Here is a 22,078-nt window from a genome sequence, read left to right on the forward strand (position 1 = left end):
CTCATTTGCTATCCGGGGCTACTTCTTGTACACAGAGGCTATCCTAGCCATGCCTTCAGGTACATTTTTTTTTAAGTGGGGGGTGGCGGGAACAGCAACAACTGCATCTGCAGTTATGATTGCATATTTTTCCTAATGGAAAATCATAGAAATCACTTCAGCTGTTTTTGTTTACCACTTTGTTTATGTGTTTCCATTCTCTGTAAAAATATGTAAGCAATCATAAGCTTGATTGCTCTACATGGAAAGGAAAATAAACTGTTTTAAATCAGTTCATTGGGGGAATTCATACCTATTATGACTTGAGTCCAGATGTTTGCTGTTTGCATTTTCAGTAATAGTACAACTAGTTTTATTTTACAAAAAAATACAATACTATAAAATGCTCAAATACAACTTGATAAAAATGGAAGAAATACACTGATGAACAGAGTTCTAAACACTTTGTTTCTTCTTTGCAGCAGAAGCACAATATATTGGAAGGCTTTAAAGTCCATGCATTCATTGTTCAGGATGTAGTGGAATCGTTATTCCCAGGCAATAATGATTTTGCTGAAGTTAACAAAAACTCCTTTGTTAGGGGCACTGGAAAACAAATTTTGAAAGTCAGTAATGTGGATATGGTTCTTTGACGTGACTTTTTATGACATAAAGTTAACTAACCAACAAGAGTTACAAACTCAATTTACTCAAGTTACTTCGATGGTCATGCAAACAGAAATCTGCTGCTGGACAGTGTTTTCTGTTTGGATTCTTAAAGGCCACAATTTAAAGACAACAAAGACATTTTTGCATGACAGGGGGAAAATGCACAATTTTCTGTTAGTGGGAAACCCTTTACCAGGACCAGCACTATCTTTTAATTTTTAATTGTGACTTTAGTCTCTCTCTCTCTCTCTCTCTCCCTCTCCCCCCCCCCCCCGCCCATAGGGTGGAATATCTTTGCTGTTGAGGATAGTTTCTATTTCACCACTTTATCACGTGTACTCTGGGAGATACAATAGTGGAGATGTATACTGTAGCACTGGTAGAGACAGGAAAAAATAAATTGAGGAAAGGGTCAAGAAATGATAAGGCATTGCTGAAAGTAGATATCAGGGTTATTTGAGGGGATAGATAAATGTTCCCTGCACTGAAGTTACAGCCATTGCTCAGGCAGTAAAGCTAGTATTAAAATTTTGAAGAGCACAGCATGGTTCAGACTTGGAATGGAGATACAAATTGCTAGAGATGGCCAATATGGTGCCCTCTAGGTGCTGGACTACAGCTCAGCAGGGATGCTGAGAGTTGTAGCTTAGCAACATCTGGAAAGCACTATTTTGGCTATTCCTGTTATAGGTTGTAGTTAATAGGTGATACATGCACTGTTCCAGTCACACAAAACTCTGACGTTTCCAGCAATTTAAAAGCACTCGTTTTTTATGTACTAGTTTTGTCCCCACAAACTCTGGGAGAAACTCCAGGAAAGCAAAGCCAGCTCATGTGAAGCTAATGTTTTGAAAAATGCACAAGCAAGAATACACACAACTCAGCTACTTCTTAATTATTTTAAGTTATGAAAAAGCAAGGCGCAAGCCACCATGCTTCCCTGAACTTGAAAATATTAAACTAATATGGATTTTGGAGTTTTAGTTGGCCTAGCAAATGCATTGCCCTAATACTGATTATGGAGAATGTGAGTTCCTTTTACATCCCCCACAGAAGCCTCTGGCAGGCTTAATCTAGTCTGGAGGAGTTCTGCAAAGATTTATGCAGTCTGAAGAAAAACTAGAGGGTTCATGCACTTGCAAATTTCAGCAACTTCTGCCAAAAAGAAGGAAAAGTAATTTTTAGATTCACCATAAGAATGAATTTGTTTTATACAAAGTGCCTCTGAACCCAAAGCACAGACTGAAGTGGAAAGAACAACTCAGGTTATATAAGGTGAATCTTGGGCTCATGCACACATCTCGTGTTTATGGAGCTACTTTGAACTATAGAATTTCTGAGTGCAAGCTTTTCTCTCTAGTGATGCACGAAGCAATTTGTTCTTCAGAATTTTCATAATGTCCATTATATAAAGGAAGTTCTCAGACATTTATAATACATAGATATAAAATAATTGATTGGAGGCAGAAAGTGAGCAGGAACAGGCATATATAGAGTGCCAGGAAAACATCACATTTTTAGGATTTTTATCCTACATCCATTGCAATGCTTAATAGCACCAGTAAAACTTTTTTTTTAGATTTATTACCCACTTCACCAGACAGTCACAGGATGAGATACAGTTTAAAACGAATTACAATCACAACGAGGGTGGGTTCTAGAAATATGTAATAATGCATAATGAAGGTGCCAGACACCTCTGTAGGGAGGGAATTCCAAAACTCCCACAATTATGGGAGCGAAACATTTAATACCTTGTAGTTGATGGCATAAAGCATTTACACATGTTTTAAGTTGCAAATGGTGCATTTACAAAGCTCTGTGAGAATAATGCTTTTTAAATGTTTGATAACAGCACATTAATTTGCCATCACTCCGAATTAGGAGTACAAGGCATGGTTACTATTTGATAAAGTGCATAAAAATGTGAAATTCTAGTCTTGATGAGGTGATTATACAGGATTTCCCACATACTTTGCTTTTTCCATCTCTTGCACACCAGTTTTTACTGGTGGGAGGATACAAGGTACTTGCATTTACACTTGGGATCAATGCTTAACACAATTTGCTACAGACAGTAGCTAAGTCCTGAAGCTCTCATCAATAAAAAGTGAACTTACTGCTATTGTTAGTTACTATCCTAATTCTAAGGAACATGCCATGAACCCTGTCTTCACCAGTAATATATTCAATTGAGTAGTATAGCTTTTGTAATGTTGTATTTTGCGCAATACTTCAAAACCACAAACTTGCCAACACACATTTGTGATCCATTAGTGGTTGCATATTATGCACTGTAAAGGTAAAATGTTGAACAAGAAGACTGTGAAATTGCTTTATTTCTGCCCCTGGGGGAAAATGGGTTCGGGGTGGGGAGGGAAAATCTCAAATATACTATTGCCAGGTAGAAGAGTAAACATTACCAAAGAAAGTAGCGTGTTCCTTGAAAAGTTCCATCATGCCTTCCTATTTGATCCCCTTCCAGCTCTATTCCAAGGTAGTCCTCTTCTCTCCCCAAAAGTGGTCCCAAATACTTAACAGTTCCCTTGCTGATTTTTCCTGCTGGGCATGAAAATTTCACTAGGTTTCCAACTTTCAAGTCTGTAACACTCCTGGGTGCAAATGGTCGTCTTGATAGTGCTGCCTTATCTAGACGAATCCTGGGTTAAAATGTTGTAGAAAATCAATAGCTTTCATTTGAAAGACGTAAGAGTCCCGTTTTTTGTACTCCAGCACAACTTTATTATTCAGACTCTTCATGATAACCAAAGAATCCTACATCTCTTATGAACAAACTAGACATGACAGGGGAAACCTGGGACTGAATCTCCCAACAACTTTTTGCAGAAACAAAATTGGATTGGGCCATGTTGCTGAGTATTTACCCTCACAATTTCATTTCCTTCAGTCAGCCCCACCTACCCCCAAGCTAATGTTAATTTGTAGGAAGGGCAAGGATTGACACCTATATTGTTCCCATCTTCTTCCCATTCTGGGGATAATCACAGTTCTGTAAATATTTAAACAGGAGAAATGCCACAGGGGGTAAAGATGGGTACAATATGGGTGCCCATATTTTTCTCTCCTCTTCCTTCACAGCTTCACTGGATGGTATTTATATCGGTGAAATGACATGCAAGAAAATGGTTACACTCCTCTCCCATAGTGCTGTGGTTCTTGTACAATTTGTGGACCCACACTGCTAATTTAAAGTGTATAAAAATACCTGAGATGTGATCACAGATCTCCCACATCATGTCTACTTTGGCCCTTACAGGTACCTGAGAAAACCAGTTGTTTTCCTTGAACTTATATGTACTCTAACACTGCATTCTCATTGCAACTTAAGTAAAAGAGCCGTGATAGTTTTTTTTTGTGGGGGATAACCATAACATCTGTTCAAATTCTTTATTCTAACAACATGTGGGAATCTTCATGCACAAAATTAGGGGACAGATGGCTGCTATTTGGTCTGCAGAAGAAACAAGACACAGCCCTGCTATTCTGATGTAAGCCACAGCTCTGATGTTACAGGGAAGTTGCAAGAAAAATCTTTTCTGCAGTAGGTTCTTTCAGCTTCAACCAGTGGTAGCTGCTGTACACATTTTAACAAAATCAAACTCCTTTCTTGGCAAAGGCAAAACTTACTCTGTGTTTTAAACGGTAGTGATACATGAAAGAGACTGAGGACAAGCTGCTTCATTTGTCTCTAGGAAAGCAAGGAATTCATTATTATCCTTGTAAAGGATTGGGGAATCACTGCAGTATTTGTGGAAGATTTGGATTTAGGTTTGTCCATGCCTCTCTTTAATAGCATTATAGAAGGTCTTTTTAACAACATTGCAGGACAGATAAGAAAGGCAAAGGAGGAGGCAGAGATCTAAAATGCTACCCGCTGTATGTGGGCCATGGAAGGGTCCTGGTCAGACATAGAATATTGGGCAGAAATAGAATATTGGTCATTGTTTTTAAACGCTTTTATTCTATGGTTTTGCCATAGGATCACCAGGTTTAATGAAGGGTGGGATAGAAATGAAATAGATTTTCACTGTACATAGCTTTGTCTTTTTCATGTGGAAATTGCAGAAATAAAGGGCCATATTCCCTCGTGGCCAACTTTTCAAAGCCTGCATTCACATGGTGTTAGGTCCAAAGGCAAAAGTGGGTGCAGCAATGGAAACAATGCTTTATAAAATGTGACACATTCCAGACACACAAAGCCAAAGGCTTCTGCATGCACAGGCCCCTCTCTATTGCACCAAGCAGGCAAGCAAGGGGCATTAGCACAACTCAAGGGCACATTCCACTCCAGCACAATTACTTAGAGGGCGTGGAGTAGGGGTGGTGACGTGTGTGACCTAGGGAGAGTCCTGAAGGGTTAGGGGTCCCCCTCCTCCGCGCTTTCAGCGCGCCCGCCGCTCCGGGAAGCAGGCCGCTATCCGCAGCCTATACATCCCTGCGGGACCTCCCGCAGGGCTGCCTAGGCTGCGGATGTCTTCCCGAAGCGCCAGGCACTCTGCTTTCAGGGCGCCCAACGCTCCGGGAAGCAGGCTGCAGATGTCTTCCTGAATCCTGGAGAGCGAGAGGGGTCGGTGCACACCGACCCCTCTTGCTCTCCAAGCTTCAGCGAAAGCCTGCATTCGCCCCATAGGACGCACCCAGATTTCCCCTTCATTTTTGTAGAGGAAAAAGTGCGTCCTATGGGGCGAAAAATACGGTATGTTTTAGTGCCTATCTTGGTTTTGGCTTAAAGGTAAAGGTAAAGGGACCCCTGACCATTAGGTCCAGTCGTGACCGACTCTGGGGTTGCGGTGCTCATCTCGCTTTATTGGCCGAGGAAGCCGGCGTACAGCTTCCGGGTCATGTGGCCAGCATGACTAAGCAGCTTCTGGAGAACCAGAGCAGCGCATGGAAACGCCGTTTACCTTCCCGCTGGAGCGGTACCTATTTATCTACTTGCACTTTGATGTGCTTTTGAACTGCTAGGTTGGCAGGAGCAGGGACCAAGCAATGGGAGCTCACCCCGTCACGGGTATTTGAACCGCCAACCTTCTGATCAGCAAGTTCTAGGCTCTGTTGTTTAACCCACAGCGCCACCCACGTCCCTACTGGTTTTGGCTTACTTAGCATTAAAGGACCCCCTATGCTATTGCTTCCCCTCCTATTCAGTGGTTTTGCTGGGGCAATCAGTGTACCCACAGTTGTCAATCCAACACCTGCCACTCATTCAGTTCCACGTAGTTCTCACAGCCCTACCTTTCTGAAGTGAGCCTAGCATTATATCCATAAATTGAAACAATCCTAGCTGTCGCATCTTGGAGCGCACAAAATATCATGATTGATCTCATCTAATGTGCTGGCTGACATCTATACACAATCAGAGCAAAGGGGAAAGTCAGCCCTTGATCTTGTGATGAGCTCAAGCCCAGCAGACATATTTCAGTGCTTTCCTGCTTTAGCTAGACTATTGCTGAAGAGTTACTTGACCTCTTTGCATTCATTAAGTTGGCAGTACTACACAGTGTGGGGTCTCAACCTTTTTCTTTACAGCAGAAAACTACATTTACAACACAATCATATTTATGTCCATTCAATTCTTACCTGTTTGGATAATATTTATTGCAAGTGTCCACTTGAGAGACACCACTCGAAGATGAACTTGAGATGTTTTGATCATAGTTCTCATGACTTGTTTGATTGTGTTGAGTAATGCAAGGAAAGTTGTTGCTGCTCGCCTTTGTGACCTCTTCAGATGCATCATCTTTATTAAAAAAGAAAAATTACACTGCAGACATCTGATCTGCCTGGAGACCAAGAGATGTGAGGATAGACTGCTCTGCCTCCTTTCTTTTAGCAAATCTTTGTGCCCCTGGGGAAGTGGTAATTCTGCATTGATTTGTTTTGGATGTTGTATGTGATGCCAATAAAAGGTTTACGAAATACGATTAACAAAAATTAAAAAGCTGCTCGAAAATTTGGATCAAATCTAGTTGCAATATTTTGTTCAAGGATGCCCAGCTCAAATAGGTAATGTGGAACCATTACCTCAGCTATTTAAGTCTCACCACAGCTATTTAAGTTGTAAAAATCTAGATATTTATCCTGGAAACCATTAAAGTGCATCAATCCATGGTCTGTTTGGTTGTTGTTTTTTACGAAAAATGCTAGAACACTGTAATTTGCACAGCCTGCTCCAGTGCACTCAGTTTGATCAAACTTCTCTTTACTTGCCACACTTCTTGAACCCATATTGCTAATTTGAAAGGGGACAAGGGAAGACACACTGGTGTGGCCTCAGTCATTGGCTAGTCTGCTTCATAGCCCTGGAGATGTCATTGGATGTATTGGGGATTCTTGAAGGCCCTGATAAACTCCCGGGGCTAAAGGTTTGACTTTCCTGGTTATTTCTGTGCTCTTGGAAAAATGGTATGGAGTTGCCAAAAGCACATTCGTTCAAATAATAAGATGTACCACTACAGATATATTGTGACAACACCAAGGATGAAAATAATTTCTCTAGATAAATCTATTGGTCAGATAAGACTAGATAAGAATGGTCAGATAATATAACCCTGAGATAATCTTCTGAGGCCCTTCTTCGTGTGCCTCCTCCACAACAGGTCCAGAGGGTGGCAACACAAGAACGGGCCTTCTCTGCAGTGGCTCCCCGTCTGTGAAATGCTCTCCCCAGGGAAGTTTGCCTGGTGCCTTCATTATACAACTTTAGGCGCCAGGCAAAAACATTTCTCTTTAACCAGGTCTTTGGTTGATTTGATTGACATCCTATGCCCTTTTACAAATATGGTGTGTGTGTGTGTGTGTGTGTGTGTGTTACTGGGTTGTTGTTTTGTTTTGATTATGTACTTTATGGTTTTATATTCCTGCAGGCATATGGCAGTATATAATTTCTAATAATAATAATAATAATAATAATAATAATAATAATAATAATAATTTAAATTAGACTCTCAGCTCCAAGGTTAGTCTTTTCTTCAGTTGTCTGTCTGTATGCCTTTATGATAATGTAAAATCCTTACATCGCCATCACATTTTGTGTCTGTTTTGCCAATATTGAAAACAGTATATTGAGCAATGATCCTTTCCCCCATATTGGACAAATGTACGGAGTCTACACTTTTGAGGTACTTAATTTATCCCAATCCAATAAAGCATGCAGGTGCATTACTAAAAGCAATAACACCCAAGCTCACAATTTTTCCTATATTTTGGGTCCACTGAAATCTGGCATGTTTTGTGGGGAAAGGCCATAAAGAATAATGAATAATATCCAAAGCAAGGAATGTTTGGAGGAAGTATTTCACAACTCTAATCAGCCAGTTAGATCTTACTTTTCACTGACTGCATAAAAAGAAAGCTGAAAACAGAAAACCAATTCAGTGATTTTTCTTTCCATATGAAGATTCATGGGAACATGCAGTATACTTCTTTATTCTTTTCTGTGCTAACAAGGCAAAATGAGAAAATGTGCAATTGCATATTTTAATTACCATACCTTTTAAGTCTCTGTTTTCTTTTGCTAGCCCTGTGTCACAGTATCCAGAAATCAGAAATTCTGTAGATTCACTATTTATGGATGATGGGGAAGAAGCATTTTTCCTAGAACATTCTTGTATCTTTTCTAGATAAAAATAAAAGCCTTGCTTATTATCAAATTCTGCTTAGATGTTTTAGATATTATAAAACAATATTTCATTCAGTCAATCTTTTTAAATCACTGTTGATGCAGTCTATTAAAACAAAACTATTTTTTATCAAGCACTGATGCTTTAATTATTAAAATGTAGTATTTTCAAAAAGTGAAATGTCTTTTCCGTTTGTTGGTTGAATGTCTTCTGAAAGAGCAACTTCCTGCTTTATTATTAGTATTTTAAATTAAGACGTGAGAAATACACTTCGGCTTTGGTATAGCTGGGAACAGACTTGTCTTACTTATCACAGGTGCCACATTTAAAATAAACTGTAATCAAATGAGTAACATTAGATACTCATTGGAAGAACTTAATGTAAAATAAATATACAAACTGCTGCTAGTTGCACTGATCTTCAGGCACTTTTAGTTTTAAGAAAGCTATTTTATAGCTATTTGCCATGATTCAGCATTGCTGTGACTGCGGTAGAAAGTTGAAGTCCCTTTTCTGCAGTGCTGGATCTCTTTTTGCTAACTATCAACTCTGACAGTATTAATTACCTGTTGAGGGTTAATCACCTTTACAGTTAATCAACAAATACCTCTTCTGGCATTTCGAATTCCAATAAAGATTTGTTTTGGTGAATTTCACTGTGGTAGTATTGTTGTTAATGTTGTAGCTTTGCCTCAGATAATTTATAAAATACCTGGGATAATTGTTGAGGGTATAAAGATGTACCTAATGACTAGAGACAAGATCTTTTAAAATGAAAACACAGTCATTCTGGGCACAAACACAGAGGCAACCCAGAATGATGAGATGATTTATATATCTGTACATACATCAATAAAAGCCTTACTTGCTACACTAACCACTACAAGTTATTGCCTTATCCAGCTTATGAAAGAAATTTCACACCTTTCTCTCCATGATAGGATTCATATTGAAGTTGGTGGTTGAAATCAAATTCATTGTCACTATATCTTCAGTTATTATTATTATTATTGAAAACCTGTTGAATGCACTTTATCCTCTTAAGAAACCTCAGCACCAGGTCTATCTGATTGCATGGTGAGTAGCAACTATTTTTTATACAGCAGTCAGTGCACAATAGTGATGGATAGGGGCCTGTTATAGTCAGTCTTCCTCCTGTATTACATTGCAGGGGACACATGATGAACCCATGCAGAAGAATGGGCTCCATGAGCAGTGGCATAGCATGAGTTGCCAGTGCCCGGGGCCACACAGAGAGGGGACGGAGTATGCATGCGCATTCAACTGCCTAATGGCATCTGCATCACCCAGAAGATCACAGCTGCAGAGACAAGAAGAGTCGTTCCGTTGTTTGCAGAGGTCACTTCCTAGTTTGCACGGAGGAGCCATTTTCAACAGAGCCCAGTGACGGAACTGTGCAGCTGTATTGAGGCAGCTTCAGGTGTTGAAATTTTGCACCCCTAATAATTATGCACTTGGGATAACAGCCCCTGTGCCTGCCCATGCTATGCCACTGCCATGAAGCTCTGCTATAAAGTCATTGCTCAAAAGTAACTGGTGTTAATGTTGTTAATGAGATGTGGCCTCCTATCTTTGCTGGAGCAACATACTGGGCTGTTTACTGATCATCGTAAGAACCCAAGCAATATACCATAATGGTGGTTCCTTTACCATCCTGTTTGCCAGCAACTGTATGCATGAGCCATTCATATTTCCTCTTTACATCCCATAGCTCTTCTTTCAGCCTGTGGTTTTCCTCATTCAGCTGGTGGCCGATTTCCCTCAGTCTCCTGGACTCAGCTCTTAGCTCACAAATCTCTTCATGCAAGGTCTGCTCATAAGTGTCTACTGGATCATGTCTGCTGTGCATCCTATTGATCTTTAGAGGGGGAAGAATTAGTTTAAACAGTGTTTTGATTCTTGATCATGAAGGAGGAAAGCAATAAAGAGTAGAAATCAACATATAAGAAATCAATTGTTTAAAGCATAACTGATCACTTCTGAACTGCTGTAATTCCCAGGTTGGTTAAAGTTTTGCCTAACGGATTATATTCATGTGCAGAGAAATTGCACAATGCACCCTACCTGGTCCTGTGCCAATGCAGACTGCAGGACAGGTGCTTATGTTCGAATTTCCCATGTAAAAATAAATTGTAAGACACATAAAATATTGCACGTTGCTTAGAGTTGCCGGGGCAAAATAAGTGAACAACGAATTTAATAAACAAACAAACTAAACATGCAAGTAAAAAGGCCAGAACTCTTTCTCTTCTGTGGTACTTTTCTGCATGCTGTGAGTTTATCATTCTTTACAGCATGGTTTAGCAGTGAATGTGTAAAATATGCAATTATTTTATAAAACATTTAGGAGACAAATACATACTAAGAATGTTTAAGCTCCCAGTTGTAGGCATAAAACAAATGAATATCACCCGTTGACTAATTATAGCTTTGGTTACTGTTTGATACATGATTAAATATATATTACCTGTCTTCTACCCCACTTAAAGAAAAACACAGGTTTAAAATTAAAGTATATAAGTTATAATAAAGGATTGTCCCAGACCCCTTACCTTTTTCTTCAGATTAAGGTTTTCTTCTTTAGAGTCTGCTAACTTCTGCATATATTCAGATTTTAATTGAGCCATTTCATTCTTCAGTTGTGAAATCTCCTCATCTGCCTTTGCTAGCTCTAAGACTGCAGTCTCATTGGCTTCTTGAAGATTGTTGATCTGGCTTTTAAGGTTTACTGTGTATCAATATGCAAAAATATTCAGTATGCATCATCTAGTCACATTTAAGGCCTATTGTGCTTAAGACTTTAATGCAAGATACACTTACCTGGGGAGTAAGTCTCACTGAGCTTATTTCTCAGTAGACGTGCATAGGATTGCAACACTCCTACTGAAATAAAAGGGACTTAAAATACTTAGCTTGCATCCCAGGCCTACGCTTGTTTATCAGAATGAATTAAAAGTGTGCATAAAAATACAGCCTTGATTGAATGGTGCCTAGTATTTGTAGAGGCATAGGATACGCACTTTGCGCAAAAGATTCATGCATTCCAGGGGTTGAACCAGATGACCCTCAGTGTTCCCTCCAACTCTGCAATTCTATGAAAAGAGGAATAGCACTTTGACTTTGAGTAAAGTTTTGGGGGGAAATTGTACAGGTTGGTTTGGGGTGGAAAGTTTGTTTACTTGAGTGCATTTAGAGATTTTAGCGGGGAAGGGGGAAATAATGCATTAAGCTGATGCTTAAATTTATTGCCATAGCGTTGGCTGTTTGTAGCCAGTGTTAACCAATCAGTTGTGGGATTGTAGTGGTGCCAATAACCTAAACACTCATACTATAGTATTTAGAAGGAGTAGAACATGGTTTCAAGGTTTTTCTAAACTGCTATTTGAACTTTCACAGAAATTAATAAATGTGGATCATCATGTGGATTGATGCATATAAAAACAAATTAGCACACATTCAAATGGAAATTAAAATAAAGGCACTGAATTTTGAATGATGAAATTAACAAGCTTGCATGACTTCATACCAATCTGTTGCTGTAGAATTCTGGGAGAGTTGCATTCAAATTTTGGCAGGCTACAAGTTGACCGTTCTTCATTAAGAAATTCTATCTCCTTAAAAAAAATAATATTTGTATTAGTTTGTTCATTTGAAACATTCCAGTTTCAAAAACTACATTTTTAATTACACGGAAATGGTATAAATATGGCATTCTATTTGTAATTCTGAACAATAATTAATATGTACTTTCCCCATACTTCTGAGTTTTCTTAAACTAATATCTTACAATATATCTATATAAAATCACACATACTTATATCCATCTCTGTGTGTGATATACAGATATATATATATATATATATATATATATATATATATATATATGAATGATGCAAACAAGTGGAGGCACTAACAATAAATGATTGGATTGATAAAATCTGGGAGTTTGCAACAACAGCAAAATTGGGTAACCTCTAAGAACAAAGGAAATAATATATTTGAATACTGTACAATGCATTTTTTACATTCTTGCTTATAGTATTCCTCATCCTATCAATGAAATAAGTTCTCTATGTTCACTTTTGACGGAACCTTCTTTATAATTTAGGAAGAAAAAACGTGATCTATTATCTTGTATCTTATATTTTTTATTATTAAGCTTTTATTTTTTCCACAAATTTACTTTGCATACTGGCATTCCCATACTTGTAAAAGTCCTCATTGTTATATTTTGAGAGTTCAAGTATTTATTTGGATAGCTTTTGTTTATTTTTGGTGTGGTATGCTATCTCTTAGATTCATTACTGGATAAAACCTAAAAAATTTTTTCCTTCCAGTAGCACCTTAAAGACCAACTAAGTTAGTTCTTGGTATGAGCTTTCGTGTGCATGCACACTTCTTCAGAGTGTATCTGAAGAAGTGTGCATGCACACGAAAGCTCATATCAAGAACTAACTTAGTTGGTCTTTAAGGTGCTACTGGAAGGAAAAAAAATTTTTGTTTTGACTATGGCAGACCAACACGGCTACCTTTCTGTAACTGGATAAAACCTGTGGTTTTTCCATACCCATCCATTAGTTTGTTTCGCTGAGAAAACGTAAAGCTTAGAATTTTTGTCTTTGACTTTTGTTGCTCTGATTACTTTTCTTTTTTTCATTACTGGCTATGCGGTGGCATATAAGTGTTAATACAAAAAGTGATTTCTCTCCTCTATATGTTTTCTTTTTACCCGTCTGTCCTTAAAGTTTCTGTGTGATAAGCTCCTGTAAACTTGTGCTTACAGCCCTGACTAAGAGTCTGCAGCAACTCACTCATTGGACTATTTTTATCTCTTGAGTTCCTGCCATTGCCATCTGTTTAGTGTACAATCAAGATTATCTATTTCGGAAGCATTTCAGTTCACTTGACTTGCCACTCCCCTGTTCAGAAGTCAAATCACGCAAGTACACAACCACTTCATTAATCTATTCAATCAATTGTTCTTTAAGTATACTGTATAATATGGAGGGAGGAAGCAAAGGAATGGGGAATTACACAGTTTTTATTTCCCGTGCCCCCACTTCTTTTGGATAAGTTTTGCTGGTGAGTTAATTGTAGCTTCACTCCTGCAGCTGTCATATGCCTATTTAAGAACAGAGTATTCTCTATTTGTTTTCGAATTTCGCAGTATGCCAGAACTAAGGATAACAGCAAAGTGAAAGCGTTTCAGTTGATGAAGATGTTGACCTGGTGTGTGTAGAAAAGGAATGGGAAATAAAACTGCTGGTATCAGAATGCTGGTCTACTGTTCTGGTACTCAGGATATTGCCAAGTTGGAAAAGGTCCTGAAAGGGGAGAAAGCGGTGCCATGATAGATGTTTACAAAATTACACATGGCATGGAAAAAGTGGATAGAGGTCTTTCTCCCGCACTTATACGCTAGAACTCATGGAGATTCAATGAAGCTGGACTCAATGAAGGTTCAGGACAGGTAAAAAAAAGTACCTCTTCACAATAGGCCATGAAGCTGGATAGTTTTAAAAGGGGATTAGACAGATAAGTGGCTATAAGTCATGATGGCTATGTTTTGCCTCCACCATAGGAGGCAGTAATGCTTTTGAATACTAGTTGCTGGAAGCCACAGGATGGGAGAGGGTGCTTGTGCTCCAGTCATGTTTGGGGCTTTCCCACAGGCATTCAGATGGCTGCTTTGAGAATAGGATGCTGTACTAGATGGGCCATTGGCCTGATCCAGCAGGCTCTTCTTATTTTCTTATAATGAAAGAAACTTTATGTATATATAGATGCAAATCGTTCACCTTCCCGTAAAGTTTGCCATCATCTGCGTGTGGACTCTGTCCGTTCAACAGTACTTGACGTTTAGCCTGCACATTCTTCATGGGTTGATGAAATTCCTGTTTGTTCTCATCTGGTGATTTCAGCAGAAACCCTGACATTGCAGGAGACCTTCCTTTCTTTGTTGACTAACAAAAAAGAAAAAAAGAAAGTCAAGAAGAAATTTCAAGTGTTTAATTTAATTTGGGCTGTGTAATGAGAACTGTTGCATGGTCCTGTATATTGTGACGTGTGCTTTTTTCCATGTATTAAGAATATAGCTCTTTTGTTTAAAAAACAAACAAACCTGTGCATTTATACAGTATACAAAGATTGCATTTGTACATTATTATTTTTACTACTACTGAATTGATAGGATACTTTTCAGCTCCTCTGTGGTCCATGTCCATTACAAAACCCCCACAAAGATTATGAAATTATGACAACTCTAAGCCATATCTATGCAACATAAATGGTTCAAAAGAGCAAGTCAGGTGTTCATATACTAGATTCAAACTTCAGAAGTTTAGTCCTGTCTTGTGGCACCCTAAAGACTAAGAACTTCAACCTTGTTATTTCCAACAATCCTTAAAGAAAAACATGTTTTTTTACCATCTGAAATATGAATATTGAATATCTGAAATATATGAATGGTTAAAGCTCCTTATTGTATAAACAGCACAAAACTGAAGAACAATATACATTTAAACTTAGATGGTACCTTCACTGCTGAGAAAAAGTTTGTGATTAGACATGGTACTTTAAATGAAACACAGGAAGTGGATTGTTAAAACCATAACAAAGGAAACGCTTCTCACTTATATCCATAATAAAGCTTGCTTTATACCCCTCAATTTGCTGATATCCATATATACTAATCTTTTGAAGATAAAGAAACTGCAGTGGTTGTAGGGTTCAGTAAAAACTTAGTGAAGATAATAAAAAAATGCAACATAAAAGTATCACTGGGGAAAATTCAGAGTGCTACAATGTAAGTTTGCTCAAAATGAGAAAAAGAGCAGAGAAATGCAAAATCTTGAAAACACCAAACAGTTATATACATTCAGACAAAAATCCATGAAGTCTGCATTATACAAAGAGCTCCTAAATCTTGCATCGGTGAAACCAGTAAAAAATACTTTGGTTTCTTTAAAAAGAAAACAACGGTAGTGGCAGATAATCATGATTTGGAAGATTTGGATTCTTCACATAAGCATAAGCATATATTTTGTGCTTCAGACTGAAATGTTTTATCACAGAGAAAGGGTTATTTTAAATATGGTGTTACCATGAAGCATTAGTTTTTGTTTAGTGCTTGATGACGGCTCTATTCATATTTTATAAAAAGAAAACCTTAATTTAACAGTACTTTACCATTTTACCTCTGCCGTTTTGTCTGGTTGGCCGGCTTTCATGATTCCACATCCAGCATCCCCAACAATCCTTGTGTAATGTCACTGCCCTCCATTTACATCAGAAAAGAGCTTTTGTGTTGGGAATCTAACCATCATCAGGCCAGAAGGCAAGGCTATTGTCAAGAGGCACAGCTTGAGCAGCTGCTGCTGCAGCAGCCTAGTTTAGCGTGTCCAATGCAAAGAAAACAATGGAAAAAAGGAGGAAGTACTGGAGCTTGTAGAAAGATGTTCAAACACCTGGAATTTCTTCCTTCTCCCCACTACCATCACCAGTGCTGCTTTTTGGAAGTTTTACGTTTTAGTGCAGAGACACATATACCATTCAGACTTCAAAAAAATCTTTTGTGACCCTTCCTGTCTGCATGTAATCAAAACTATCACATATAAACAATCATAGTAACATTTACAAATATTTCCCTCATTTTATGCTGTATTTTATGGGTTTCCATGGATTTCTTTTTAAAGACTTGAACTATTTGCAGAAACCTAGAAGGTGGGTATAAATCGACCATATCATGCAGTAGCTGGGGCTGCTAATGATAGGCTGAATACAGCGTCCATTGTCATTAACCAAAACATACTATCCTCACACATTGCTTATTGAACTGTGGTATATGAGATGTATTTGGGCCAGCCAAACTAGAGGCAAACCTATCATTTTCAAATAAAGTACTAGTTCACAATTGATCCTCCCAAATACACATATTAAGAAAAGGAAGTACTGTAAATTCCGGCATATAAGGCGACTTTTTAACCCAAAAAAAGAGGTTAAAAAGTCGGGGGTCGCCTTATATGCAGGATATCCACCCCTCACTGCTGCTGCGGCGGCTCCGAAGCAGCAGGTTCCGCTCCACACCGGGAGAAAGCGGCCTGGCATGGAGCTCGCCCACTGCTGCTTTGGAAGCAGCAACAGGGGCGGCGGGCTGCGCTCCACTCCGGGCTGCTTTCTCCCGGTGCAGAGCCCGCCCCCCGGCTTCTTCAGAAGCAGCAGCAGGATCGGCGGGCTCTGCTCCACGCTGGGCGGCCTTCTGCCCAGAGTATTAGGCAACTGCGCTTATAAGACAAACCCCCAAATTGCAGCTGCCAATTTGGGGGGGTCGTCTAATACGCCCAGTCACCTAATACGCCGGAATCGACGGTATATTCTATTTTTTTTAATGTCACCTCTCTGGAGTTTTTTTTGGAGGGAGATATTTTTGGTTTTTTCATTTCATATGCCAGGAAATTTATGCCTTCTTTCCCGATTGCCACTGTCAGTTTTTTTATTATGAATGTCTTGCACTACCAAGGTTACAAGGACGAGCCCTTTCCACGTATATATAGTTTGGATACTAATGATTAGTAAAGAAGCTGAACCACCATATCCAAACCTTCAAGTTCCAAGTTTATCCCACGAAGCTGAATGTTGGAATATAACATAGTTAAACTGTCAAATTCACTGCCACAAGAGGTAATGATGACCAACATCGTGAGTTGCTTTAAAAGGGAACAGATGAATGGGTGATAAGGCTGTCAAAGGCTACTTGCCATGATGGCTATGTTTCTTCCTCCACAGTTGGAAGCAATCTGACTCTGAATACCAGTTGCTGGGAATCACCCATGGGGAGAGTGCTCTTGGGACCTCTTTGCAGCATCCCATGGGCATCTGGTTCACCATTTTGAAAACAGGATGCTATGATGGATCTTTGGCATAATTTGGCAGGACTCTTATGTGCTTAGGAGTTAATATGCATGAAGTCCAGAAACATACGTAACATTTGAATTTATATGACACTAAAGAAAATAATTTTTTTTATATACCTTGTGATGATAAGAATTGCCTTCCCAACCATTTGACACGGCGATATTATGTAAGTTCTTTGCTGATGCAGCAGCTGTCCAAAGCTGGTCAGTCAAACTTGAATCTTTTCTATCAGCTGCTGAAAAAGGACACGTGAAGAACATTACACGACTGAATTGTTCATTCGTTCATTCATTCATTCATTCAAAGAACCTAGTTAATTGTCCTAGTTACCTGAGTTAGGAGCTGGCCTGCTTAAATGTTCTGGGAGCAGACCTGAGTGGAGACTATGGCAGCAAGGTCTGCTCCCTGTCCCCCCCCCAAGCCAATGTGGATTGGTTCAGAATTCAAATCTGGGTCTGGTGGAACCCCAGAACGCACCATGGCGGCCAGGTGGATGGGTTGTGTGTGAAGGAGCCACCGCGCCGGGTCACAACCACCACCCACCCATGATTGTCCTAGTTACCTGAGTTATGTGCTTGATTAACTTGCATTCCAACATCTGGAAACTTTTCTGTTCTTGGGTGCAGTATATGTTTGCACTGTGAACTATCTGAAGTTTTCTTTGAGTAGTTTGCATCTTTAGGGCTGGGTGATCCATTGTGTATTACGGGAAAGGCTGTCCTGGAATCTGCAGTGTAAGCAGCACCTAAACTATGGTTGAGCATACGAGTACATACTTTGAAAGCAACTTCATCTCCAATTATATCATCCACAACATCTTGGTTATTGTCTGATGAATCTTTATGTCCTCCTTCTGTGTTTTCTAGAGTGGCATCAGAAAAATGTGCCAGTGTGCTCTCTGATTGACTAGATCTCAAAATTTTCCATTCAAGAGGTAGGAGAGAATGGGAAGAAGTTAAAGATAATATGCTATCAGCAGAGCCTCCTAACCTATACCGTGAGCGTCTCAAGGATTCTTCCTCTTGGCTAGGTAAAGCCCGTGGATCCCAATCTGTTATCAGCACAAGTGGCTCTTTCATTAGTGGTTCTTTTGCAGTGTCAGTGTGAATGTTCTCCGTCGCAGTAGCTTCATCTTCAGCATCGCTGATAGTTTTCGGAGAAGCCAACCAATCATCTGTCTCTAGATGAGCTCCGTTCACAAGATCAGAGTTTTCTGTGGTTGCGTTTGATGTTGCCTCCATTGTAACCGTCAGATCCCATCAACTCTGATGGCTCTTTGCGAACCCTAACAAGAAAGAGTAAAAACGAACAAAACAAACCCACAGACATTAAAAGATACAAAACATATTTCAGACATACTGTGCATCTTGAAAAAGTGGGGAAATTGCTCTGCTTCTTGCTATTGCGTTTTTATGCTTGTGTATTATTAAACAATATATGGAAAAATGTAAGGGAAATATATTTCACTCTTCCTGACTAATTCCATTAACGTGCTGCCATAGAGATTGTAAAACTCCTTCTCAAAATAGTTTTCTTCCTCTTTAGTCTTAGGAGGGTGCCTTTAATCTGTTAATCTCCCATTGGATATTTATGTCCTTCTCATGCTGATGTTTTATTTATTTTATTAAATAAATAAATAAAATTAATGTTGAATCCCAATTCTGTCTTCTGTGGCATTAGCTACTCCTCCCAGGTTGGAGTCATCTGCAAATTTGATGAGCATCTCAAGTCATTTATAAAGCTGTTGAACAATGATGGGCCCAGGAGAGAACCCCACTCATCACTTTCATTGGGTTTTTCCATTTCTATGCTTATGTTTCATGTGAATATTAAACCGTACATCATCACTGTAGCCATGGGACAGCATCTGCCCTGAAAGTATGGCAGAAGCTACTGAATCAGCTAGAAACTGCTATTTTTGCTATCTGCTGACAAAGGCTGGGGCATGATGCCCCATGGAATGAATGCAGACACCAAGGACGCTGCTGCTGCTGCCGCCAGAGGTTAGCCCTTCCTTCAAAATGCAAGTAAATGTCACAACCAGGGAACTGCTTACAAAGTGGCTTGGTGGGCAAGTGTTGTTTTTAAGGTTATAATTAGGTAGTATCTGAAAACACATTAGCTGTCATTAAATGTAGCTATCTCAACTTAATAAGACAGTGTAAATTAACTGAGAGTGGTAATATTAAAACATATTTAGTAAGACTTAACTGTTAATGATTTGTGTCTATGCAATTATTTCTTAATATACATTAAGAGCATTTTTTTATGAGCATTCAGTAACAGTTCATGCTCATTTTAAAGTGCATTTGGGAATGTTACTGTAAATTAAAAGAGTTAATGAAGCTTAGTATTATGGACAGCAAAGACACATCCAGTTGGAGTGCATACTTTTCTGTGGTGAAATATTGAAGTTTAATATTTAATATCCCATAGAGTATTATCTCAGCATTAGAACACTTATTTCATGCTGTGTTTTCAACACAGAGGTTAACTGTGTGAAACAAAATAATAACTAAATATTCATTTTTTAATTGGAGGTTATAACTAGAACAAGGGCTATGCCAGAAAAGCTGTGGCTTTCATGTTGTTTTCGTTTAGCCGTTTAGTCATGTCCGACTCTTCATGACCCCATGGACCAGAGCACGCCAGGCACTCCTGTCTTCCACTGTCTCCCGCAGTTTGGTCAAACTCATGTTAGTAGCTTCGAGAACACTGTCCAATCATCCGGTCCTCTTTCGTCCCTTTCCACTTGCGCCCTCAATCTTTCCAAATCTTTCATAGGCAACTTTTAATGGCTGTTTAGGTTGGTTGTTATCACCCTACTACCTTACCCAATATGGGATATTCACTTATGAATGGGAATAAATGTTGTTCATCTTGCGTTTACCTCCTGAATTATTTAATCGGAATACTTATTATGGGTTCAGTACAGACCCATTGAAATTAATGAACATGACTAAGTTAATTAATTAAGTTCTGTAACTGAACCCTACCCTATGAAATAAAAGCCCAACCTAAGAACTAGCTTCTAGTTTTATTTTGTGTAGAATAATATTTATATATAGTGAATTAATTGAAGATGCAAAAGAATGAAAAATATTTGTTCTACATGTCATATAGCTTTCGTACTGCGGATCTGCAGAATTGTGTTTTAAAGCCCATTTCTAATTTTACACTGTCTCAATGCATTAAAATGCTTGTAGCAGTTATTGCCAATTTAAAAGTTGAGAGCACAGTGTTTCCCAATGGAATGAATGTTAGGGGAGAGGGGTTCTTACCCAGAGGATCAGGAAAGTTATACCAGTGTTCTAGCATCTGGGTTTCAAGTAGCAAAAACGACAGCTCAGAGATTTAATGGTGTATAGCAGCATGGGCTCTCCTCTCACAAGCAACAACCTATGTTATCAGATACAACAATGCTTGCAAACTAGTTGACTTGCCATTAATTATGGTGGGTTTGAGATTACAGGTACAAGAAGAGATCTAGCCCAGGTGTGCAAGTATCAGTCTCCTCTCCCCACAACAATTTTGAGGACATAATTATACTAGTCATTCCCCCCTTTCCTGTGAACCATGGGACTTGTAGTTCTGTGAGGGCCTTTAAAAAGAATTATCAGCATCTCACCACAATTCCCTGTATGACTTGGCGGGGAAGTTGTGATTATTACATTTGTATTGACTGTCATAACAGTGGAGCCTTACACAGATCAGATAGCTTTGGAACTGAGTCAGAGCTGTATGGTCACAGCAATAATCTTGGATGTGTTTTTCCCCCCTCAGTGCTCCTGATCTTTGCTTCTGACTCTTCCGCAGAGGAATGTACATACTGATGGCAAGCTGTTTATGAGAAAGGAAACACTGCATATCTTTTTAAGATTGTTGCTCTCTGTGGATCAGGTTGTGCTTGTAGGGTTTGTTTGTTTTTCTTGCATTCATATCCTGCCTTTCACAAGAACATAAGAAGAGGCCTTCTGGATCGTGCCAAAGGACCACCTAGCTCCATATTCCCAGTGCATCCAACATATAGGAAGCCCACAAGCAGGACCTGACTGCAACTCCAATCTCCCCACTTGTGATTTCCAGCAACTGATATTCAGAGGCATACTGCCTCCAGCAGTGGGAGGAGGAGATAGCTAGTAACCATTGATCAAACACAGGTAGAACACAGTCATCATAGCTAACAACCATTGCACATGAATGCCCATGATCCTCTTTCAAAGCCGACACTGTTAGTGGCCATGACTACATCTTGTGGAAGCAAATTCCATACTTTAACTATGTCCTGTGTGAAGAAGTCTCTATCATGCACTGCTTGCCTTTTTCCTAAAGGAAAAAGCCCAAATTTTGTAACATTTTCTCAAAGGGTAGATGCTCCGATCCCTTGATCATTTCGGTTGCCCATTTCTGAAACCTTTCCATTTCTACATCTTCTTTTTTTGTGACTAGGTGACCAGATGTGTACCCAGTATTCAAAATGTAAGAGCATTATAATATTGGCAGTTTTATTTTCAATCCCTTTATCTGCAGTCCCGACCCAACCCTGCTTAGCTCCAGCAAAGCAGTAACCTCAGGTGTCTTCAGATCATACCCTTCGAGCACACAAACAAAACCTTGTGCAGACACACCATTTGCATGTGAAAGTCATGGACTCCCTTGAGGTTCAAGAAAAGCCATAAACAGGAAGGTGTCGCAAAGCTTGTGGTAATCAAATTTATTACTTTCCTCAGCAGGGAAATTATACTGGATCCATGGTGATAGATGATTTTCCCTTTAAAGAGAGACTAAATACTTGTAGTGGGAAAACAGAAACCACTTGGGGCAGGCATCAAGCCTGTCCGGAATAATGTCAA

General features: G+C 39.2%; 1 protein-coding gene across 13 annotated transcripts in view; it reads right to left on the reverse strand.

Moving 5' to 3' along the window:
- Window positions 1-328: 328 nt before the first annotated feature.
- GK (glycerol kinase) overlaps window positions 329-22,078 on the reverse strand; it is a 75,569-nt gene continuing 53,819 nt past the window's right edge. For 6 of the 13 annotated variants that reach the window (XM_053386986.1, XM_053386984.1, XM_053386983.1 and 3 more), the window contains 10 exons: window positions 17,788-18,510; window positions 17,342-17,460; window positions 14,111-14,275; window positions 11,839-11,926; window positions 10,865-11,040; window positions 9,963-10,170; window positions 8,162-8,287; window positions 6,250-6,409; window positions 3,072-3,308; window positions 329-585 (listed from right to left, as the gene is read on the reverse strand). In XM_053386986.1, the coding sequence (XP_053242961.1) occupies window positions 528-585; window positions 3,072-3,308; window positions 6,250-6,409; window positions 8,162-8,287; window positions 9,963-10,170; window positions 10,865-11,040; window positions 11,839-11,926; window positions 14,111-14,275; window positions 17,342-17,460; window positions 17,788-18,466 (2,016 nt within the window). In that variant the 5' untranslated portion in view covers window positions 18,467-18,510 and the 3' untranslated portion in view covers window positions 329-527. Of the gene's footprint in view, window positions 586-3,071; window positions 3,309-6,249; window positions 6,410-8,161; window positions 8,288-9,942; window positions 10,171-10,864; window positions 11,041-11,838; window positions 11,927-14,110; window positions 14,276-17,341; window positions 17,461-17,787; window positions 18,511-20,930; window positions 21,109-22,078 lie in introns of those variants that run through there. The other 7 variants (XM_053386987.1, XM_053386990.1, XM_053386992.1 and 4 more) reach the window with 7 other exon arrangements.

This window comes from Podarcis raffonei, chromosome 4 (assembly GCF_027172205.1).
Source record: "Podarcis raffonei isolate rPodRaf1 chromosome 4, rPodRaf1.pri, whole genome shotgun sequence".
NCBI classification, from domain to species: Eukaryota; Metazoa; Chordata; class Lepidosauria; order Squamata; family Lacertidae; genus Podarcis; species Podarcis raffonei.